This window comes from Pipistrellus kuhlii, unplaced genomic scaffold (assembly GCF_014108245.1).
Source record: "Pipistrellus kuhlii isolate mPipKuh1 unplaced genomic scaffold, mPipKuh1.p scaffold_m20_p_2, whole genome shotgun sequence".
Lineage (NCBI taxonomy): Eukaryota > Metazoa > Chordata > Mammalia > Chiroptera > Vespertilionidae > Pipistrellus > Pipistrellus kuhlii.
In genome coordinates, this window is record NW_023425515.1 from 70,157,740 (window position 1) to 70,166,781 (window position 9,042).

The following is a 9,042-nucleotide window of genomic DNA, read 5'->3' on the forward strand; positions in this document are numbered from 1 at the left end:
CTTCCCTGCAGGCCTGGTCACCCCTAAATGCCCTCCCGTGAGGGCTTGATTGCCCTAAACTGCCCTCCCTTGCAGGCTTGGTCCCTCCCAACTGCCCTCCACTGCTGGCCATCTTGTGGTGGCCATCTTGTATCCACATGGAGGCAACCATTTTCTGTGTTGGAGTGATAATCAATTTGCATATTATTCTTTTATTAGATAGGATTTTTAAAAAGCTGTCTTTGTATTCCCACACATTCCAGGGAAGGAAGTGTATAAATCAGTCAGAGAATGTCACATAATTTAAAAGTCAATTCATCAGGCTATCAAAAGTTAATAGTGGTATCATGAATCAAATTAAATTTAAAATATATACTGGAACTACCCATGGTCTGTCACTTTCTACACTATATATTTCTGTAATTTTGTAAACATTTATAACGACCAAGCATTGCATTTGTAACAAGGAAAAAACATGTTCATAATACATGTGGAGATTACATTGTGCTAATTCTCTAGAAAGGTAGCTGCCAGGCTTCTTTATCAAAATGAAAATATATTATAGAAGTTCAAAAAATATGAAAAATAGAAGAAAAAAATCACCTGTAAAGCTCTCACACTAGTCCAACTATTACTAATGTTACTAATGTGTTTCTTTTCTTTCCTTTTTTCCCCTATATATTGTGAGGTTATTTTTAAATGATTAAATAGTAATATTCCTCAATAATACTTAACTCTCAAGAAGAAGAATATTTTCTTCATATGTATCCAGTTCTGTGTTTTGGCCCAGATGGGATGGTAGTAACATGGAATGTTTACATGAAAAGATAATATCTTTTCCTAAGACCTTAAATTGATCTATCCAGAAATATTCAAACTTTTATATCTTCCAGTAAGTAAAATCTTTATGTTCTTGATTTAATCTCCTGTGGGAGCCCCTTCCATGTACCGCATGGTTGAGGTTCAGGGTTCAGGTTCTGGAGAAGGCCACACACAAATAAAAAGAGACTTGAAAAGTATTAATTTGGGAGATGGGGGCCAAGCGGGAGTCCACCTCTAGGGGAGGACTACACAGTGCTCTGGCTTTGCTATCCCTTTTATTAAGGTGATGAGATACACCCATATCCTTTAGGCAGGAAATTCCAATAATAGACAGCCAGCAAGAATTTACATATGATAGCCGAAACCAGTTTGGCTTAGTGGTAGAGCATTGGTTTGTGGACTGAGGAGTCCCAGGTTCAAATCCCGTCAAGGGCATGTACATTGGTTGCGGGCACATCCCTGGTAGGGGGTGTGCAAGAGGCAGCCCGTCGATGTTTCTCTCTCATCGACGTTTCTAACTCTCTCTCCCTCTCCCTTCCTCTCTGTAAAAAATCAATAAAACATATTAAAAATGAAGAATTTACATATGATTAACTGGTGGAGGTTGCTTTAACTACTAATGTCTCAACTAAACAATGAGTGATTAGCTTTGACCATAAAGAGCTATTAAGGTTGACCAGCCTTCCAGATTCCCTTTTCGAATTTCTCTATTAGTGACAATGATCAGTTTCCAGCACTCTCCTGTAGATGGGGCCACACTAACAGTCAGTAAATATCCAGATTTCATTGGTACTTGTCTCTACCTGCTCACATAAGACCCTAATCTCCTGAAAGGTTTCCCCAAATTCTATTGGAAGTTCAGGTGAGTTTTTACACACACTATAAAGAAAACCAGTTAACTATTAGTCAGCTACCATCCCCTTCCCCATTCCTCTCTGTAACCTTCATAGGCTCGATATTGCTGAGCGCCCAGGCACTGCCGCCTCCACCAGGGTGCAGCCATGGAGGCCTGGGAGCTCTGCCATGCCCAGCACTGCAGTGGTCTGTGGGGAAGCAGCAGGGCTGGTCCCCTTCTCCTCTCCTATGAGGGGGTCCTCAGTAGTGCCATTTGTGTTCCACATCTTACCAGATTTTTATTGAAATAGCTTTTTACTATTTCATACATAAAGCCTTACTACTCAAAGTGTGGTCCCTGGACCAAGCAACACTTGGCAGAATTGTTAGAAATGTGGAACCTCAGGCGCCATGAATCAGAATCTTCTGCTTAATAAAAGCACCAGGTGATTTATATACAAATTTCAGTTTGAGAAGCATCTGCTTAAAGTGCCTTCCGGGACCAACACAGGAATTCAATTAGGGACAAGGGTTAGGTTGAGAAGCAAAACTGACAAATAATAAGACTTAAAAAAAAAAATCCTCATTTGAGGATAATTTTTTTCCCATTGATTTTTAGAGATAGTGGAAGAGAGGAAAAGAGAGAGAAACATCAATGTGAAAGAAACACATAGATTGCTTGCTTCCTGACCAGGGCCCAAGCCAGGGAGTAGTAAGTGGAACCAAGGTAAATGCCCTTGATCAGAATCAAACCTGGGACCCTTTGGTTCACAGGCCAATGCTCTATCCACTGACCAAAATCAGCTAGGGCTAGTAGGACTTTTTGTAATGACCTCTTCCCTTTGATGATCTTATTTATCCTTGTGACTGGGCCAAAGTTAGAATGCTTGGCTCCTTCATAGCAGGATAGCTTCCCCTCAGGAAACTCCCAGGCTCCTCACCGCCTGCTAGTGATAGACTTGGTGACCTGCCAATTCTATGTCAGTTCCACCAGAAATGGCTTAGGCAAGATCCAGATCACGGAAATCACACTGCTGCCCACGCTAACTACACTTTCATGTAATAAGTTTTGAGTTCACACCTATCATTTGCAAATCACTTCATTATGGGCAGTGGGACTACCAAGATAAGTACTAGTAAAACAGTCTCTACTCTAAAAGGAGTCTAATAAAGTGGTAAATGCTGAGGCAGGTCAGACGTTCTGGGAGACCATTTGAGGAAGGGGGCAAAAGCCTCCCAAATGCAGCAGCCTTACTGCAGTGATGAGAAAGCATTACTGTGTCTGATCCCTGCAGCCTGTGTGTGCCAGTTCTCCAGGTGGAACGTCCTTCTTCCATTTCTGTTTCCTATATTCTTACCCCCCTTCCCAGTCCAGTTTCAAATGCCGATTTATCAGTGAAATCTGCCAGAATCCCCTCAGCTACATGTGCTTTGCCACTTCAGAAATCTCCATCATATCCTGTCTTAAGATCAATTTTGTGCATTACAGCCTTATGGAGTGGGGGTTATGTCCCTACCGACAAATAATACATTTTAGTCAGTCTTCTTAGATTCCCCTAGTATAATGTGCCATAGATTGGTTTTAAAGAAAAGACTATATATTAAAGCTAACACATCTTCTCTGTTACTACTTCTCTAATCAGGAAGTAGATCAGCCTTCTCCAATCATAGAGAAAACGTGGGAGAAAGTTCTCTACACTGGCTGGGATATTTAAGAGAATTAACTTTTCTTCCCCCCCCCCCCCTTTTTTTTTTTTTTTTTTTTTTTTTTTTTTTTTAGGTGAGAATGCTTCTTTCAAGCAGAAACAATGTCTTCATTCACAGATGAGTAGCAATTAATCACAGCTGGGAGGAATTTCATCTAGTTTTCAGCTGAATGAAAGTGACTATCTGCCTACTAGTATTTAGGGAGTCCATAGCTTGCTGAGTAGCACTATTTATTCCCGGTTTTCTCTAAAGCTGTGATGGCAGCCATGCGACCTGTCTCTGAAGAGTGTAGGATTGCTATTAATTATGTGGCTTCTTTTGAGCTGCACATCAGTGATGCTTATTTATCTATGGTTAGTATGGTTGTTTGAGCCACTGGGAGGGAAGTTTCAGCTCGGATATATCCTATGTCTTTTTCGTGATGGTGGTTATGGCCATGTTTGTGTTGTGATGACAGATGAAACAGCAACTTGGTGCCTAGGATTTTGCTGCTTTGTGGCTAATGATTTAGAGCTGTTACTGCAAACTATGGGCTATTATTGGAGAATCAGTTCTTTTCAGTAGGTTACCAAAACCATATAAGCATCAGACACTGGAGGTAGACAGAATAAGTAATTTTTCTCCCATATTCAATTTTAGAGGTAATGTAGATGTGTTCAGATTGGTGAAATAGGTTGACTTTAAAATGACATTTAATTTATTCTGAACTTTTGCTGTGTTTAAACAATTATTGGATATAAGTGCTAGCATGTGGGGTTTATAAATCTGGTCATTAAAGAGGCCATAATAGCCAAAGATTACACCTAAGATATTAAAATCTGGATTGTCTTTTTTTTAATTATTATTATTATTAGATAATTTGGGTTTGAAAGATAGCTGGGGTCTTCAGGAAGTCAAAGGACAAACAAAGAGGGCTTTTTACGGGACAACCACAGAGACAACAAAGGGAATGTGTAAGATTTTCAACTTTAAAAATTAGCTTGTCCTCATTCCCACCTCTGTCCCAGGCCTATTGTTATCCTCCTGACACAGAAGAACCTATTTTTTCTGGATTCTTTGAAGACCAAGCTGAGTTGAAAAGGGATCATGGAAAGCAATTCCTAAAATATCTAATAGAACGTGAGAATAATATCTGTCTTCCTGTGATTAAGGTGACTATATAATTTGTCCTAATGATTTTAATGGGGTCTAGAGAACTGTTATTTGTTGCCACCTAACTTGTTGGGTTACTCATATTTACACACGGGATTACAGTAACCACCTTTGAGTGCAAGCAACTGTGCTCTTTATAACCTCTTCATATCTTATCAATCGTTGTACTATTGATATTTGGCTCTGTTGACTAATGAGTTTGCCGACCACTGCCCCAGGTGACTTCCCTGTTTCTCTCCTACAGAGGCCTGATGTAGATAACTGGTACACCGGTGTAAAAGCTGTGGAATATGCTCTGGAGTTGGAGAACCAGTTAAGCCAGCTCCTGATAGACCTGAAGACAACGGCTTCTGCCGACAATGACAATCATGTAAGTAGTAACTGGTTCTGAATTCATGTCTGAATTAGGACTTGCTTCTTGGAAGAGGGCCCAAGGCTTAACTGGTTCTCCAATTCCAGAGCACACTCGAGAGCTTTTCTGCTGATTTGCCAGTTACCTACCTCGGGCCTCTGCAGGAGAGAAACAGGGAAGTCACCCCGGGGCACAGCTTTCTCAGATTAGACTTCCTAGGTCAAATTATGTCTAGGTTCTTAGTATAACCCAACACTTTCTAAACTTGTTTCCCCCCAAAGAAGTATGTGAACTTACTTCTGGGAGTAGTAAATTGGAGGTGGGAGGAGTAGGTGCCCTGGTAAGAGGGAATGCAACTCAACACAAGAGGGAGAGGGCTTCCCAGGAAAAGTGTGCTCTGGATAATTAAACAAAATGACTTTTGCTGCTGGCTTTTAGGCGCCAGAATCACCTGGAGGGGTTACTCAAGCAACCTGCTAGGCCCTACTCCCCAGAGTTTCTGATTCAATGGCTTTCCTGTGGTGTCTGAGAATTTGCATTTCTAAGAAGTTTTCAGGCTATTCTGCTGCCTGCTGGCTAGGGGACACACTTTGAGAACCACTGTCCCTGATGGCCCCTGCGAAAGTGAATGTTAATGGTGACTTATTATCATGTGGTCTGGTTAATGGTGTGCACTCCACCTTGTGGTGGTGACTTCTTTCTCGCTAACCCCATAGCATATCAGGAAATCAAAATGAGGAAAAATCCCTGTACAAAAGTTATTAACTCTAGATGCTTATTGGACTGGCTTAGTTGCTTAGAAGAGATAGTTCTGAATGCCTGAGCCTTATGGCCACTTCTAAATCTTTGGGCATTGGGTCTGGGCATCTACTTAAATCTCCATGTGATTCAAAAAAACAGGATGGGAAACCACTGAAGTACAGATTAACTTAATTTGATTAAGTTAATCTGTACTTTTGATGAGATGCCCTAACACTCATATTCATTGAAAGAGGGTATTTGTATTCACCTTGAGGTTTTGAATGTCTTAAATTAGTGTCCTTTGAACGTCTATATGCATATTAACTGTGGAGTCCTTTTTTAAACTGCACTCTCTGATCTTGTAGGTTTGGAGTGGGACTTGATATTCTTTTTTTCTTTTTTTTTTTTCTTTTTTTTCCTATTTATAGCCAGGTAAAGGGAGTATAAATTTATTTTACAATATTTGTTTATAGGTTTGTTTTCCATTTTATTTTATTTTTTTAAATAAATCTTTATTGTTCAGATTATTACAAATGTGATCCTCTTCCCCCCCTCAATTGCTCCCTTCACCAGGTTCCCACCCCACCCTCTGTCCTTTCTCCATCCCCCATTGTCCTCATCCATAGGTGCACAGTTTTTGTTCAGTCTCTTCCCCCACCCCCACTCCCCTTTTCCCTGAGAATCGTCAGTCCACTCCCCCTTCCATACCTCTGATTCTATTATATTCACCAGTTAATATTGTTCATCAGATTTTTAAATTCCCTTGGTTTTTAGATTCACTTGTTGATAGCTACGTATTTGTTGATCATAATTTTTATCTTTACCTTCTTCCTCTTCCTAAATAACCTCCTTCAGCAATTCATATAATTCTGGTTTGGTGGTGATGAACTCTTTTAGCTTTTTTTTATTTGTGAAGCTCTTTATCTGTCCTTTGATTCTGAGTGATAGCTTTGCTGGGTAGATTATTTTTGGCTGTAGGTTCTTGTTATTCATCACCTTGAATATTTCTTGCCATTCCTATCTGGCCTGCATGGTTTCTGTTGAGAAATCAGCTGACAATCTTATGGGTGCTCCTTTATAGGTCACCACCTGCTTTTCTCTTGCTGCTTTTAATATTCTCTCTTTGTCTTTTGCTCTTGGAATTTTAATTATGATATGTCTTGGTGTGGTCCTCCTTGGATTCCTTTTGTTTGGGGTTCTGCGGGCTTCCTGGACTTGTAAGTCTATTTCTTTCCCCAGGTGGGGGAAGTTTTCTGTCACTATTTCTTCTAGTACTTTCGGTATCTTGCTCTCTCTCTTCTGGAATCCCCATAATTCTGATGTTGGTTCGCTTGAAATTGTCCCAGAGGTTTCTTACACTATCTTCAACTTTCTGGATTCTCTTATCTTCTCCCTTCTGCAGAGGCATGTCCTCTGGCTCTTTGTGTTCTAAATCTTTGTTTTGATTCTTGCGATCTTCCAGTCTGTTTTTAGGACTTTGTATAATATTTTTTATTTCAGACAATGTTTTCTTCATTTCTTGTTGATCCCTTATTATTTCTAGTTGCTCCCTTTTCATATCCTCATAGGTCTCATTTATTTTATCGGCTTTTTTAAGGATATTGTTGAATAACCTTATAACTGTAGTTTTGAACTCAATGTCCAATCTTTTCTTTTCCTCCATCTCCTTCCTTTGTGTCCTTCTTCTTGTCTGCATTTTAGTTGTTTCCTTGATTTGATGGAATAGCTTTGTGTGCTAGGTGTTCTGGTAGAGCCCAGTAGCACAGCCTTCCCAGTTACCTGCAGTGGACAGTCTTGGTGTAGCCCTTTGTGAGCTGTGTGTGCAGTCTTGTTGTTAAGCCTTGCTTATTGTTGGTATCACTGGGAAGCGTTGATCTCCAAGCCAATTGGCTGTGAGGATCAGCAGTGTCTCAGCTAGGAGGGTTTCTGTACTCTGCTTGAATAGGGTGGGGTCTCTGAGTGGCGCAGACAATCTTTGGTTCCCTGTCAGTCTCGCCTTAGAAAAGTCCTGTTCCTGGAGAGTTTTGGAAGATTGGTTGCAGGCGCGCGCACCTCTTTGGTAAAGGCGCAGACAAGCTTTGGATTCCTGCAAGTCCCTCCTTAGAGAAAGCCAGCCTCTGGGAGAGCTTCTGTGCTCAGCCACAGGTAGGGCGGAGTCTCGGGTTGGTGCAGACAAACTTTGTTTTCCCTTCGGCTCCTCCCCAAGTCCCGCAGTAATGGCCTCTGGCTTCACACACCTCCAAGAGATCTCTGCCCACTGCCTGACAGTCTGGCCTCTCCCTGTCTGGGGCTGTTTATCAGAGCAATAGGGTGATTCTGTTTTCCTCTCGGACAAGAAAGCCAGCCGCGTTAGCTGTTCGCCCTCTCTCTGCGCCAGGAGTAAGCCAGTAGCGAACTCAGCCCGGCCCGCCCTCTCTGCATGCAGGGAGTAAGCCAGCAGCAATCTCGGTCCGGCCCTTCCTTTCCGCCCCGGGATTAACCCAGCGCCTTTTCGCGCACACAGTTCTCCGTACCTTCAGTTCCTGAGGTTCAGCGTGCCTTCTCTCTCCTTCCCAGATGGCAGAGCCTCCTCTCAGCCAGCCGTCTGGCGCTTCAGGGCAATGCCTCCCCTGTTTTTCAGTTCTAAATTCAAATTTGTTGTGGTAGGCTGCATTCGGGTGTCTACCCTATGCCGCCATCTTGGTTTCTCTTGATATTCTCTTTTTCTGACAAGTTCCCAGGACTGCAGGTCCATGAGCTACAATTTGGGTAGCAAGATTTTTTATTTCCTCCTGTTGCAGACAAGGTTGTAAAGGGTTTCCCCATTTATTTCTGCAGTTTTTAAACTTCATGGGAAAGTACCTGGAAAAACAGAAGAAGAATTCAACCTACCTGCAACGCCAGCTTGCATATTATAGAAAAGAAGAACAGCAGGCTCAGGAGGGAGGGACACCGAAAAAGAAAAAGGCCTGCTGAGAAAAAGCCCTTCAGTAAATAGACCCAATATCTGAGGGCAACAAAGCAAGTCTTTTTATTGTATTTGTTCCCCAAATCAGCTATTTAAAGATCTTAATCTTCTCCACTGCTTTCCTTCACTGGTATGTGTACAATTAAACCTATGTTTTTTTGCATTACAATTATGTGTAAAGAGATTGTTATTGATGCAAAAAATGGGTTAATTCCATCAGTGTTTAAGTTTGGTGAAAGCTTCCTAAGGACAATTGGTGCATTAGAAAAGAAAGAAAGAAAGGAAGAAAGGAAAGAAAGAAAGGAAAGGGAAGGAAGGAAGGGAAGGAAGGAAGGGAAGGAAGGAAGGGAAGGAAGGAATGGAAGGAGGGAAGGAGGGAGGGAAGGAGGGAAGGGAAGGAGGGAGGGAAGGAGGGAGGGAAGGAGGGGAGGGAAGGAGGGGGGGAAGGAGGGGAGGGAAGGAGGAAGGAAGGAGGGGAGGGAAGGGAAGGAAGGAAGGAGGGGAGGGA

At 41.9% G+C, this 9,042-nt stretch overlaps 1 protein-coding gene across 1 annotated transcript; it reads left to right on the forward strand.

Annotated features, from left to right (window-relative positions):
• The first annotated feature begins 3,487 nt into the window (after positions 1-3,487).
• LOC118723964 (ferritin, heavy subunit-like) lies at positions 3,488-8,660 on the forward strand. Its single transcript, XM_036446803.2, has 4 exons — positions 3,488-3,695; positions 4,350-4,493; positions 4,739-4,864; positions 8,405-8,660. The coding sequence occupies exons 1-4, from the start codon at positions 3,600-3,602 to the stop codon at positions 8,540-8,542; spliced, it is 504 nt and encodes a 167-aa protein (XP_036302696.1). The 5' UTR covers positions 3,488-3,599; the 3' UTR covers positions 8,543-8,660.
• Positions 8,661-9,042: the final 382 nt, after the last annotated feature.

Coding starts and splice junctions, on each gene's coding strand:
- LOC118723964 (XM_036446803.2), top strand. CDS start 3,600: ATGGCAGCCATGCGACCTGTCTCTGAAGAGTGTAGGATTGCTATTAAT. Junction 4,494..4,738: donor TCTGTCTTCCTGTGATTAAG/GTGACTATATAA, acceptor TCTCTCCTACAG/AGGCCTGATGTAGATAACTG. Junction 4,865..8,404: donor CTGCCGACAATGACAATCAT/GTAAGTAGTAAC, acceptor TTATTTCTGCAG/TTTTTAAACTTCATGGGAAA.